Source organism: Eleutherodactylus coqui, chromosome 2 (assembly GCF_035609145.1).
Source record: "Eleutherodactylus coqui strain aEleCoq1 chromosome 2, aEleCoq1.hap1, whole genome shotgun sequence".
In the NCBI taxonomy this organism is placed as follows: domain Eukaryota; kingdom Metazoa; phylum Chordata; class Amphibia; order Anura; family Eleutherodactylidae; genus Eleutherodactylus; species Eleutherodactylus coqui.
The window spans coordinates 132,379,122-132,394,464 of NC_089838.1; the positions used below are offsets into that span (position 1 = coordinate 132,379,122).

The 15,343-nt window shown below is 43.0% G+C and overlaps 1 protein-coding gene across 4 annotated transcripts in view; it reads left to right on the forward strand.

Moving 5' to 3' along the window:
* SRGAP1 (SLIT-ROBO Rho GTPase activating protein 1) overlaps positions 1-15,343 on the forward strand; it is a 170,649-nt gene that overhangs the window by 77,987 nt on the left and 77,319 nt on the right. For all 4 annotated transcript variants that reach the window (XM_066591556.1, XM_066591557.1, XM_066591558.1 and 1 more), the window contains exon 3: positions 9,697-9,859. In XM_066591556.1, the coding sequence (XP_066447653.1) occupies positions 9,697-9,859 (163 nt within the window). The remainder of the gene's footprint in view (positions 1-9,696; positions 9,860-15,343) is intronic.

The following is a 15,343-nucleotide window of genomic DNA, read 5'->3' on the forward strand; positions in this document are numbered from 1 at the left end:
TCCTCCTCCAAAACAGCATATGTGGTTACATCATCAAGAATGTCGGTGCACATTTTGATGTAGCTCTCTCTGTCTAATATAACCACATTGCCGCCTTTATCAGACGGTTTAATAATGATGTCCTCGTTCTTTTCTAGAGCCTTCAGGGCCTTCTTTTCGTTTATGCTCATGTTATAATTTTTGATATTGGAGGTTTGAATCTTTTTTATATCCCTTAGGACCAAATTCTCAAAGATATCCAATTCTGGACAACTCATTGCAGGGGGATGAGATCTATTTGTTGGCCTGCAATCAGTGTATGTAATTGGTCCAGATGAGTCTTCCTCCAAACTTTGGAGGTCCCTAATTGCGGGAATATCAGAGACTGGTACACCTAGTTCGTTGGCCAATTTGCGATCCTGGATCGCATGATATTTCCTCCATCTGAGCTTTCTCATGAAGAGGGAGATGTCCTTTGTCCAGACGAACGGCTCATAGCGGGTCGTCGGGACAAAGGACAGCCCCCTCTCCAAGACCCGGATTTCGTGATGGGTAAGTTGGTGTTTAGATATATTGATGACCTGCATTTTATCGTTGTCGGGTTCGTCTGGACTGTCGGGTGCCGTCAGTAGTTGTCTAGGGGGTTCCGGCGATCCCTCAAAAAATATTGTGATATTGGAAATTCTGAGGGATGTTGTGATTGGGACCTAGTACGTCCCTGACCTCTCCGTCTCCCCTGATCACGCCCCACTCTCGGTGGTCGCTGTCTACGTTGTATTCTAGATTTTTCGTTATCCGATTGCTCGGTTTCTGAGGAGCTTGGCTCGGCACCGGATTGTCTGCCCGTACTGATATATGCCCGATTCTCCCGGAAATCAGTCAGGTCACGGGTAAATAGCGCGTGTTTTCTGTCTTTGATATTTTGGGTGTACTTTGCAATGTTATATCTTCAGGATAACATTGCAAAGTACACCCAAAATATCAAAGACAGAAAACACGCGCTATTTACCCGTGACCTAACTGATTTCCGGGAGAATCGGGCATATATCAGTACGGGCAGACAATCCGGTGCCGAGCCAAGCTCCTCAGAAACCGAGCAATCGGATAACGAAAAATCTAGAATACAACGTAGACAGCGACCACCGAGAGTGGGGCGTGATCAGGGGAGACGGAGAGGTCAGGGACGTACTAGGTCCCAATCACAACATCCCTCAGAATTTCCAATATCACAATATTTTTTGAGGGATCGCCGGAACCCCCTAGACAACTACTGACGGCACCCGACAGTCCAGACGAACCCGACAACGATAAAATGCAGGTCATCAATATATCTAAACACCAACTTACCCATCACGAAATCCGGGTCTTGGAGAGGGGGCTGTCCTTTGTCCCGACGACCCGCTATGAGCCGTTCGTCTGGACAAAGGACATCTCCCTCTTCATGAGAAAGCTCAGATGGAGGAAATATCATGCGATCCAGGATCGCAAATTGGCCAACGAACTAGGTGTACCAGTCTCTGATATTCCCGCAATTAGGGACCTCCAAAGTTTGGAGGAAGACTCATCTGGACCAATTACATACACTGATTGCAGGCCAACAAATAGATCTCATCCCCCTGCAATGAGTTGTCCAGAATTGGATATCTTTGAGAATTTGGTCCTAAGGGATATAAAAAAGATTCAAACCTCCAATATCAAAAATTATAACATGAGCATAAACGAAAAGAAGGCCCTGAAGGCTCTAGAAAAGAACGAGGACATCATTATTAAACCGTCTGATAAAGGCGGCAATGTGGTTATATTAGACAGAGAGAGCTACATCAAAATGTGCACCGACATTCTTGATGATGTAACCACATATGCTGTTTTGGAGGAGGACCCCACAGACAAATTCAAACAAGTATTAGACCAAATTCTCATGACCGCCAAAGAATCGAGACTCATCAATGAACGCGAGCTGAAATTCATGACTGTAGACACACCTAGACTGGCCACCTTCTACACCTTGCCAAAGATACACAAGGGGACGAACCCCCTAAAAGGACGCCCTATTGTTTCTGGCATTGATAACCTAACACAGAATGCCAGCAAGTATCTAGACAAGGTCCTGAGACCATGTGTGTCATCGCTTCCGTCATTTGCGCAGGACACAATGGATGTCCTGCGTCAAATTGAGGGAATAGTGGTGGGTCCGGAGACAATGATAGCGAGCCTCGACGTTGAAGCCCTGTACAGCTCGATCCCGCATAACATAGGACTAAAAGCCACCTCACATTTCCTAACTCAAAGAGGCCGACATTTACAACAGCATAGTGAGTTCATATTGGAACTATTGAGCTTCATCTTAACACAACTACTTCCTCTTCAACCGGAAATTTTTCCACCAGCTCAGGGGCACCGCGATGGGGACCTCTTGTGCCCCCACCTACGCAAATTTGCTCCTGGGCTGGTGGGAAGAGAAAATCGTCTTTTCCAGCGACATGCCATGGTCCACACATATCCTCACATGGATTAGATATATTGATGACATCTTAATACTGTGGACCGGCACTAAACGGCTTTTCGAAGAGTTTGTAATGTGGCTCAATGATAACAATCTAAACTTACGATTTACAGCTGCAATAGACGAGAATACGATGACATTTCTAGATATCATTATCAAAATCGAAGCAGATGGCAAACTCACGAGCGATTTATATCGTAAAGAAACCTCTACCAATAGCCTCTTAGCCTGGGACAGTTACCACCCTTTCCCCCTACGACGAGGCATCCCTAAAGGCCAGTTCCTAAGGGCAAGACGCAACTGTTCCAACGACAACTGCTTCAACAAGGAATGTGACAAACTCCACAATAGGTTTCGACAACGTAAATACCCTATTGAAATTCTAAACACAGCTGAACAACATGCCCGCATTTGCAACAGGAGTTCTCTCCTTATCCCAAAACAGCGACCAGATAACAAAAACGTAATTAGAATTATTGGCACCTACGACACTGGACACCAGGAAATTTTCAACATCCTTAAGTCCTATTGGGAAATTCTTCAGAAAGATGATGATATCAAACAGCATATCTCCGATCTCCCTAAAATCACCTATAGACGTGGCCGGAATATTCGCGACCACGTGGTGAAAAGTCATCTGAAACCAACCACCTCTTGTAAGAACTGGCTCACACGCTCAATCCCAAATGTCTGGCATGCAAATATATTCTGAAAGGCAACTCCTTTACTGCGAATGCTACAGGCAAACAGTATGAAATACGTGATTTCATCAATTGCCTGTCAACCAATGTAGTATATTTGATCACATGCAGCTGTAAAAAAACAGTATATCGGAAAAACGCGTTAACAACTGCGACGGAGAATACTGGGTCATATTGGCAATATAGGGAGGAAAGATCACCTCCGTAGCAACCCATGTGTGGGAACACCATAATGGAAATGCTGAATGTTTGGCTTTCCAAGGGATTGAAGCAATTAGATCGGATGGTAGAGGCGGCAACCCTGACAGCCTGCTACTTCGTAAAGAGGCCAATTGGATTTTCCGGTGCGGAACCACACAACCAGTTGGCCTAAATGAAATTCTGTCATTTAATTGCTTCATCTAACAGATAACCTTCTAGCACCTTTTCTGTTTTTGGGCCTAAAAACTATAATTCTGAATCAACCTCCATCCATGGTCGTCATGCGACACTATAAATAAGACCACAAGTGATGGTCCATCATTCACCCTTACCAAATCTTACGGTTTTACTATATTATCCGCCGCTATCTTTATGTTTTGGATCAAGATCGTATTATACTTACCTTAAATTTCTGGATCACAAATATAAAACTAACTAAATGAATCCTGTAATATCTATTACTGTATTATCAAAGAGGACCTATTACTTACTTTTTTTGTTTTTGTTTTATGTGTTGTGCCCCTATATGTGCATTTTTAAAAAGTTCAAAATAAAAATTATATTTTTTAATTCAAGTCACCACTGTGAAAGGACAACACAAAGGAATGGTCCATAGAGAAACATGGGCTACAAAAAAATCGCAAATCGCAGCTGTTCAGAGCATGCCACGATTTTGTAGTCTCGCATCACTTGTGTGGAAGAACCCATAGGAAAGCATGGGCTCTACATACATGCGATTTGTAGCACTGTTGCATCGTGAGAGAAAATGGCTCATGTGGAAGCGACCTAACGAGGAGTCCAATTTACGGCTGGTTATACAACAGGTAGTTGCCCTTTTTTTGCCCTGGATATGTGTGTCTGTTCTTTGACTGTCGATCTTCACGTGATGGAGTCGGCACAAAGCCTGGCATAAGTCTTTTCTTTTCCGCTACATGTTGTGTCTGTAATAATGTTTTAGGACATATGGCACGCTCTGACTTTCTTCACACTTACTACAGTGACATAACTGTCTGTAAAGAAAATCTGTTTCATTTTCTCTGTCTAAGAATAAGAAGTGATATTATTGAAATTGCAAACAGAACTAAGTGAATCTATAAAACGTGGAGGAATATGATCGCTGCAATGAATATTACGGATTTCAAATGCTCATTCTATTGCTTGCATCCAGAATGGTTCTCATCTAACATTGCTTTAGGGCTCATGTCCACGGGCAAAATGTGATTTAAAATCCGCAGCGGATCTCCCGCGCGCGGATCCGCACCCCATAGGGATGCATTGACCACCCGCGGGTAGATAAATACCCGCGGATCGTCAATAAAAGGCATTTAAAAAAAAATGGAGCATGAAAAAATCTGGACCATGCTCCATTTTCATGCGGGTCTCCCGCGGGGACGGCTCCCGCGGGCTTCTATTGAAGCCTATGGAAGCCGTCCGGATCCGCGGGACACAAAAATCATATTTTACTCACCCGCTCCGGTTCTTCTCGTCTCCGCGGCGCCATCTTCTCTCAGCCGCGGCCGGATCATTTTGCTTCGGCCCGGCGCATGCGCGGGGCACGTCACCGACGTCATCGTGCACATCCGCCGAGCCGAAGAATGAAGATCCGGCCGCGACGAGAGAAGATGACGCCGCCGCGAAGAGAAGAAACGGAGCGGATCGGAGGTAAGTTTATTCTCATTTATTTGCATTTTCAGCGCTCATGTCCGCGGGGCAGGAGGGACCCGCTGCAGATTCTCCATGTAGAATCTGCAGCGGATCTGATTTTCCCCGTGGACATGAGGCCTTAAGGCCTCATGTCCACGGGGAAAATAATAATTAAAATCCGCAGCGGATCACCCGCGCGCGGATCCGCGCCCCATAGGAATGCATTGACCACCCGCGGGTAGCTAAATACCCGCGGATGGTCAATAAATGTGAATTAGAAAAATCATGGAGCATGAAAAAAAATGGACATGCTCCATTTAGGGCTCATGTCCACGGGCAAAATGACATTTAAAATCCGCAGCGGATCTCCCGCGCGCGGATCCGCACCCCATAGGGATGCATTGACCACCCGCGGGTAGATAAATACCCGCGGATGGTCAATAAAAAGGAATTTAAAAAATCTGGAGCATGAAAAAAAACGTGCCATGCTCCATTTTAGTGCGGATCACGCTCCGGATGGCCCCCATAGACCTCTATGGGTGTGGGAGATCCGCTGCGGATTGTAAATACTAGTTTATCGGGTGCATGAGATCCGCTGCGGATTTAACCCCTACCCGCTCCAGGACGTACCGGTACGTCCTCGGAGCATGGTACTTACCGCAACAGGACATACCGGTACGTCCTGGGGATAGTGCGAGATCACATAAGATCCCGCGCTATCCTGCAGCGGGAGCCGGCTGTCAGTCACAGCCGGCGTCCCGCTGCAACAGCGGGGGGGGCATGCCCCCCCCCCCCCCCGCATGCCCCCCCCCCCCACCCGCATGCCCCCCCCCCCCCCCCCACCCCGCTGTTAACCCCTTCCCTGCCGCGATAAGTAGATCGCGACAGGGAAAGAGTTGACAGAGAGATCGCGCTCCCTCGGTGTCTCCGGCCGGCGAGAGCCCGGCCTGTCGCCATGGCAACAGGACGCCAGACACTGGCGTCCTGTATTGCCTGTGCCTATAATCGCTGTATAGGCGATAAGGCATGGGGGAGCAGTAGCTCTGCCATGCCTTATGACAGCGATCATAGGCACAGTACTGCAAGTCCCTCAGAGGGACTAGAATAGTGTAAAAGAAAAGAAAAGAAAAATGTAAAAAAAATGTAAAAAAACACCTTTTTTTATGCTTTTTCTAATATTAGCATAAAAAAAGGGAAAAAAAAATTAAAACCCCACATATTGGGTATTGACACGTCCGTAACGACGTGTACAAAAAGTTGAACACGCTTTTTATTTTGTACGACAAAAAGCGTAAAAAAACACGCTAAAAAACAGAGGCAAAATGCTAATTTTTAGCATTTTGCCTCCCAAAAAATGCTATAAAAGTGATCAAAAAAGCCGTACATTCCCCAAAATGGTACCAATAAAAACTACAGCTCATTTCGCAAAAAATAAGCCCACATAGAGCTCCGTATTTAGAAAAATAAAAAAGTTACAGGACTTTGAATGCAGCTATAGAGAAACAAAATGATTTCCAATAAAAAGGGGGTTTTATTGCAAAAAAGTGTAAAAACCTAAAAAAAATATAACAATTATGGTATCGTTGTAACCGTACCGACCCGCAGAAAAAATTTAGTGTGTCATTTATGCTGCATGATTAACGCTGTAAGAAAAATAAAAAGAAATCTATGGCAGAATTGATGCGTTTTCTCTCCCTGTTATCATAAAAAAAATAAAAAAAAATTACGATATAGTCTATGTACCCAAAAGTGGCACTGATGAAAACTACGGCTCGCCGCGCAAAAAACAAGCCCTTATACGGCCGCGTCCACGGAAAAATAAAAAAGTTACAGGACTTTGAATGCAGCTATAGAGAAACAAAATGATTTCCAATAAAAAGGGGGTTTTATTGCAAAAAAGTGTAAAAACCTAAAAAAAATATAACAATTATGGTATCGTTGTAACCGTACCGACCCCCAGAAAAAATTTAGTGTGTCATTTATGCTGCATGATTCACGCTGTAAGAAAAAGAAAAAGAAATCTATGGCAGAATTGATGCGTTTTCTCTCCCTGTTATCATAAAAACTTCTTTTTCAGTGGCCTTGCGTTTTTTTTCACGTGCAGATGCAAAAATGCCATCCGCGTGCATACACACGTGAAAAAAAACGCATCCGCGTGTCATCCGCATGCAATAAAATACAATAAAATACTATTTTAAGCTCATCCGCACTGCATCCGCGGCCCAAATCCGCGTTACAAATCCGGAGCAGATTTGATTTTCCCCGTGGACATGAGGCCTTAGGTGCGGATCACGCTCCGGATGGCCCCATTGATCTCTATGGGGTGCGGGAAATCCGCTGCGGGTGTTAAATGCCATTTATTTGGGTGCGTGAAATCTGCATGCGGATTACAAGTTTGGCTTCTTTTTCAGTGGCCTTGCATTTTTTTTCACGCGCAGATGCAAAAATGCCATCCGCGTGCATACACGCGTGAAAAAAAACGCATCCGCGTGTCATCCGCATGCAATAAAATACTATTTTAAGCTCATCCGCACTGCATCCGCGGCCCAAATCCGCGTTACAAATCCGGAGCAGATTTGATTTTCCCCGTGGACATGAGGCTAAGGGTTTTTTGTTTTTTTTGTCAAGTCTCATGGTTTTACTGAAAATAACCAGGTTAATGAGAAAAAAAAGTGAAAATAAACGCAAACTCCTGTCCTTTGTGGTCCGGGCTGACACACAAGCTTATCTTATGAACATTTTATAATTTATAGGAATGTATTTAAAATATTTTTTACATGTGAGTCAAGTATGAAGATAATGGACTCTAATTTTCTCAACTGACTTTCAGAGTTTGTAGCCTTTCCTATAAAGTACCTTTTTTATAGTTTTATTTAAAGGACACAGTACCTGCTCTCTGAGCCTGGTGATGAAAACAAAAAAAATAAGTTTTTTTCTGTTGCTCACAACCCTAAAAGGGCTTGTTTTCTGGGACACGTTGACAATAAGTGGTGTCTTTCAAATACCATTTTAGAGTATATGTCATGTTCTCTAGGTCCCCCTCCCTCCTCTGCTGACTTTACAGGGCCAGGATTAAACACTGTAAATATTAGCTATGTTTGAGAAGTGCATGTGCTTTGTTCACATGATAAAAAGTATGTCCACACCTGAGTATTACTGCTCTATCTGTTTATTAGCGCTGCAAAATAAGTTGGCGCTATACAAATACATATTATTATTATTTATGGAACATCTCATTTGATAACCATAGGAGGCTGGTAGAATATGTACTGTTAACATATCCTCCATTTTTCTGGAAGGTTTTCAGATTTTGTAACAGTCACAATGAATGGGTTCCATGTTTCCGTCGGGGTATGTATGAGGCCAGGCACTGATTTGGGGCAGTAAGGTTTTAGGTTGTGTTCTAATTCATCACAAAGGCATTCTCAGCCTTCTGCATTGGACTCGGCAAACCATCTTTTATAGGCGTCACTGTTACTTTTACAGTGACAGATATTTGCAACATTTTAGAGAGGTTATCCTGGGTTTTAACCCTTTGCAATCCAATTTTGTATATAGGGTTTCCTAGGGGGCTTTCTCTTTCTGCCATTATACAATGGCACCATCTGCTGGCTGGAGTCAGTACTGCAGTATGGGACATGCCAGAGAGGCCCCTGACAACAGAGCAGCCAGTAATATACAGTAAGAATACCCTGCTGGACATCTTCCAACATCCGAGATGAACAGCCTTCAATCAGAATGTCTTTAGACGTCAGACAGTGGATTGGAAAGGGTTAAGAATCTCCCTTTAGCATAAACCACTGACATTATTAGACTGGAGATTGAAAGAGCTGCGGCACTATAGCCTCTCCATTGACACTGGTCTGAAGAGCTGTTCGTATCACCTAGCGCCATACTATTAGCAGCTGCGGTGCAGCATATTGCGTCTTTTCCCGTTCAGATAAAATATGTGGAAATGTTCCCTAAACCTAACTGATTCGGTTGCTTATGCACTAAACACCTGATGCCTGGCAAACTTTGTACCCCCAAGTTCAGTCTCTTTACTTATATCGTAATTTTCATTTGAAGGGAATAGGAAATACCAGCTGCAGTCAGAATGATCATCTGTGTACAGCTTTGTCTTAGGGCTCCTTCACACTGGCGATTGCGATATCGCCATGAGAGAATTGCGGCAAAATCGCAACTTTTTCCCGCGATTTATTTGAGAGTCAACGCTGCTTCTTCCCACAAAAACATGGCTGCCACTTGCAATTTCCGTGCTAGTTTTTTTTTGTGCGATTTTTGCCACGATTGTTTAGCTCGACAGTCAATAGGACTTTCTAATGTTAAAAACTCACCAGTTTGGGTTTTGTAATGTGATAAAAAGGAGGCGTCGCAGGGAAACATGGGGGATAAGAAAACCCCCACAAAACGCAGAATGATAGGACATCCCCCAATTTAATTTCTTCTCACAACATTGCATGAGTGAAAAAATTGCAAATATAAAGGAAACCATTGAAAATCATTGATTTCATCATTCTGCATTTTCACTCGCACTCGAACATCGCACAATTTTATGGCCAGTGTGAAGGCAGCCTTACAGTTGTTTGTGTTCTGCTTGTAGGCTCTTTTCTACCTGTGATGAACTTTCTTTCCTACTTACTAATTCTGTGTTGTCGTTCTTCATAGGAAAGACCAGAATTTGCTGTCTCCAATAAATTGCTGGTATTTACTTTTGAACCAAGTGAGAAGAGAAAGCAAAGATCACGCAACGCTGAGTGATATTTACTTAAACAACGTTATAATGCGCTTCATGCAGATAAGCGAAGATTCCACCAGGATGTTCAAAAAGGTATTTGCTATGTTTTCTTTCTGCATCCTTCTGTACATTTCTTGGTATAATGCTATGAGCGTCTTTAACTATTTTCGGGGCTGTAGTAGTGATCAGCTATGACTTTCATCTCCACGGAAGATTTCGTTTAAAAAGGAAGTCGATCTGGTCTTTTTATCGAAACCCCTTAGACAGTATTATGTAGCACTACGTAATGAATAAAACGGTACCTTTCATTTCCTCCCTTGGAGGCTCCCAACTGGAGATCTAAGAGTTTCCCTTGCTGTAGGCAAATTAATGCTGGACTCTCACCTTGTGCTGCAGTTCAGAGTCTCTCCCTCTCTTCCTCCTTCATTGCTGATTGATGCCTCCATCACACTGAGGGAGCGGTCACAAACACTGACTTGCACTCTTTTGGAATGACGTCACGCACCGCTGGCTCGGGTGCACCATAGATGGAACGCATGACATTTCCAGCAGCCATTATTGAAGACCTGAATCGGCAATGAAGGGGGAGTTTTTAGGAGTAACAGGGAGTCTGGACCGCAGTGGGAGGTTCACCGCCCATCGGATGGTCCACCATTAATTAGCATACAGCGCAGGAAGTGCTTAGAAGGCTATATTTTCAGCCCCCAAGGGAGGAAATAATACTGTTAATCATGCAGCGCTACATATTACAGTCTATAGGGTTTATATGGCTAAAAAAGACGTGACAGACTTCCTTTTAATGGGAATCAGTTAGCATTTTCATGCTGCCCAACCATGAGTAGCATGTAATATCCACAGGCTCCCTCGTTATAAAGAACAGTGATGTTTCAGAGAACGCCGAGGTGAACATGGGCAAGACTGACTCGTTAACGGATGTCTCTATGTACACAAATATTTTGTACAAAATTATAAGAAAACCACATTTTGCCTTTGCATTAGGCTTACTTCACATGGGCGAGCGCGATATCACTGCGAGAAACGTGCGACGATATCGCATTTTTGCTCATGCAATGTTTGAGTGTCAGCTATGTGTGTTCCTGAAAAATCACGCATCACAGCAGCCTGCATTTATCTCGCGCGATAGACCACAATAGGTGTTACTAATTATAAAAACTCCAAAGGGGTGGGGTCAGCCTCTCTCAAACCATGCCACAAAGTAGAAGATGGACCAATAAGTCTCTCCATTTAGACCACAGATCTATGGGTGGGATTAACTGGACCACATTAGATTAGATCCTCCTATAACCAGCATACAGTCTGTTTCTTCTAAACGAGCGTTACATTTACGCACACCATGGTTATTTTCGTTCCCAGCAAATATGAGGTTGTAGTAACTGGAAATCTCCGTTGTCATTTATTACCTATCTTGAAGTGTGTAAACCATTATCTCAGAAGACCCCCATCATGGGGAATGGGAAGATGTGAGTAAATTTTTTTTTTCCCCTGTAAAAACTACTCCCACTCTGGAGTTAGCACAGAGTAAAGATCCCTTTACATGGGCTAATAGTTGCCCATATTCGCTCGTTTGAGAGATTAATAGGGTAACTATCGGCCCGTGTACACACTGCCTCCGACCGGCACTGAGCGAGAAGTCCATCAGTTGTTTCTAGTCATTCCCTATCAGCTCGCTGACACCGAATGACTACTGAGCGGCTTCTTGCTCAGTGTAAAGAGGAGTCGCTCAATCTTTGAACAACTGCCTGTTCACTGTGAATGGAGGCAGGCGGCTGGGAGAGATCTACAGTCGCTCCAACTCTGTTACCTGACAAACTGTCGCTCCTGTCTGGTGCTAATGTACCCAACAATCCCGTGTAAAGGTGCATTTACACACAAAGATGATAGCTCAAAATTCGTCAGAAACTGACGGTTTTGAGCAATCATTTTGCATAGGTACTAATGGGCTAAATCAGCCCTTTAGTACTTCATTGCATGTATTTAGAGAACAGCGGGTGGTCTGTTCTCTAAATACATCACTATTCTCCAGTGGGACAGCGGATCATTTGCAATGAGAGGAGGCAGGGCGGGGCTAAGTTCTGGGAATTAGCTCCGCCCCCGTCCTGGCTCTCCTCATTGAAAATAGTGCAGGGGGGTGGAGAGGAGGCAGAGAGAGAGTGGGAGCTCAGAGCACTGCTCCCGGCTCTTCCAGCCTCCTCCCCCTGCAGAGAGAGACGCCGTATATCGGCTGGGCGTGAAAACCCAGCTGATAAACGGTCGTCTGAATAAGCCCTTACACGTGCAATTGTATATTTATTGCATTTTTTTACGTACCCCATTGATTTCAATGGGCTATTTAGTGTGCGAAATAAGCGCTGAAGCCCCAAAAATAGGGCATGCTGTGTGCAATTTTGCATGCATAAAATACGCGGTGCAAAAATGCAAATGTGAAAGACCACAAAAAAATACGTGGAGCTATAGTGCTACTCTTGCGTGAGTCGCTTTAGACTATCAAGAAAGTTTTAACCCATATAGAATTTTGTTCCCCTTCTTTCTCCTGTACAAACTTGGGGTGCGTCTTATGGTCAGGTGCGTCTTAACAGACTACCATATTTTTTGTATTCTATGTGGTACTTATTTAGCCTAAGAGAAATCACTTTGATTTCTGCAATGCTTGAAAATTTGGGAACTGCAACAATCAATAACAGCAATATAAGGGTATCACTACTAAAGTCACCTGAATTGGTTAAAAATGAGCTCCTTCTTTTGGATTTTACCTCTCCCTGTTAACTTTCTTAAACTTCATTAAAGGTTTCTAATTGAAATTCTGAAGTAAACTTCATTCAAGCAGATTAGCTTGTTTTGTTCATTATCACACTTGCTAAGACATGCATTCAGATGAGCACTGCAATGTACCCTCAAGGCTCAGATTATGGGGTTTCCAAGGATGTGGCTTTCTTGGAATTCTTCCTTCTCCTTCCAGCGTCTTGTTTGCATCTGTCATCTCTCCCTATTGTTGATTGGAACACTGTGCTCTACTTACTTCCAATAGAACCGCTGCAGCCAGTTTGCATTTTAAATGACTCGGCTTCCGTGCCCAATGTTGCATGGAGTGCCGGAAATCACAAGGAATGTGCCCCCAAAAATAGGATTCACTATAGCCATGCTGTGCTCAATTGTTAATTGTACCAATCACGCCTGCTTAGACGTGCTTTCCTTTCCTGTGCCTTTGTCCTCAAATGTAACAAGTGAGCTTTTATTTACTGTCATGAATTCTTTGCATTTTAACCTCATAGTATCTTAGTAGTAACCACTTCATGGCCAGGTTACTTGTCAGCCCTGATAACAGACCTTTATGGTCTTTATATTTTAGCCTTAATGTATATATGTGTGTGTGTATATGTGTATATATGTATATGTATGTATATGTATATATATGTGTATGTATATATATGTATATATGTGTATGTATATATGTATATATGTGTATGTATATATGTATATATGTGTATGTATATATGTATATATGTGTATGTATATATGTATATATGTGTATGTATATATGTATATATGTGTATGTATATATGTATATATGTGTATGTATATATGTATATATGTGTATGTATATATGTATATATGTGTATGTATATATGTATATATGTGTATGTATATATGTGTATGTATATATGTATATATGTGTATGTATATATGTATATATGTGTATGTATATATGTATATGTATATATGTATATATATGTATGCATATGTATGTGTATATATATATATATATATATATATATATATATATATATATATATATATATATATATATATATATATATATATACACTTCAAGCCATCACAGTAGACATTGGAGGACGTTTATTTTCTATGAAAACCAGATTTTGGAAAATAGAGGAGCAAACCACAACATGACCAGGTTCTGTGAATAAACTTTTAGGGTGGCTTCAGACGAGCATATGTGCAAAACCTTTCCTCAGTGCAGCATTCATGCAGAGTGAATGAGGTTGGTTTGCGTGTGTATCTGTGCATCGTACTGTGTGCTTTTACGCACACAGGGCTTGTTCATATGCACGCGCGTCACACCCCCTGATTTAAAAGGCTATTTAGCCTCATAGGGTCCAGATGTGTGCAAAATTGCGGGGGAAGAGAACAGTGTTGCACACAACTCCTTATGTATTGTGCATTTGTGTACCTCCCATGAACCTCTGTGGGGCCCTTTGGTGCACAGATACGCAGGAAAATGGAGCAGGTCCTATTTTATTGCACGCAGCCGTAGTGTGTGCAGAACAATCAATGTGAAAGAGCCCGTTGATGTTTTGGTGGATTTAAAAAAGTATAGGCATGCTCACAATGTGCCTCCTTTGCTTGGTTTTACCCCCACCAGCAATACACAAGAAAAAAGAAAATGCCCATTTAAAACTTAATGAATTACAGACAAAAACAAATGTCTCCAAGCAATATTGAGCACCAGATGAATACTAAACGCTGTCTTCCCACATGCAAAGTACCAAAAGAAACCCACAGTATGAAGCCTGCATCCCATATATTAGTTCATGTATCAAAAAGTGGAATTTTTGAATTTGAACTAGTCTTACCCAGTTGCGAAAGTTCATAGTGGATCAGTCGGCATACTAGGCTCCCAGATTGGGTGGGGTGGACTAAGATTTCTTTTAGGGGCACAGAGGGTTTTTTTTTTCTCCATGGGATCACCATACTGGTTTGCCATACTTTACCAAGGTTATGCATGCATGTGTATCATTTAACCCGGGTCTCTTTCAACCTGTTTCTAATTGAAGCAGAACTCTCTTTGGAGTGAGTAGAGATGCTGTTGACACATTTAAATAAGTGCCCCCAGCCCTTTTGCACTGTATTCAGACTGTTGATCTTCATGCTAATGCAGAGATGCAAGTAGTGTCTTTCACTGGCTGCAGTTCTTGTTGACAAGCAGTTGCCCAATTAGTTTCTTAAGCCTTGTTTAAACACATTGATTATCGCTCAAAAGATGTCTTTTGAGCAATAATCGTGTGCATTTACAGGGCAAGATGATCGCTCCAACGTTGAGTGATCACTTTGCGCTCCGAGCGGGGTATGCAGAAGACAAGCGGTGCGACTTGTCTTCTGCATCCAGCTGTTCTCTGCTCGGAGCGCTCAGCTGTTATACAGCTGAACCCTCCGAGCGGGGTATGCAGAACACAGCTGGACCGCTGTGTTCTTCATACCCCGGCTGTTCACGGAGCGCTCAGCTGGTATACAGCTGTGTGCTCCGTGCGGGGTATGCAGAACACAGCTGGACCGCTGTGTTCACGGAGCCATATACATCTGAAACAATAGTATCAGCGGTATACCGCTGTGACCTCCTGATGAGGCTGAAAGTTCTCTTTCAGCATGCTGAAAGAACGATCAGGGATTCGTTAACGAAAACTACAAGATGTCACTGCTGTTAAACGCACTGATTCTCGCTCTAAAGACGTCTTTGAGAAATTTGAGCGAGAATTGTGTCTAAATCAGCCTCTAGTTTTTCTCGTTGGTCAGTGATATTTCTTTAGTGAACCTTTGACT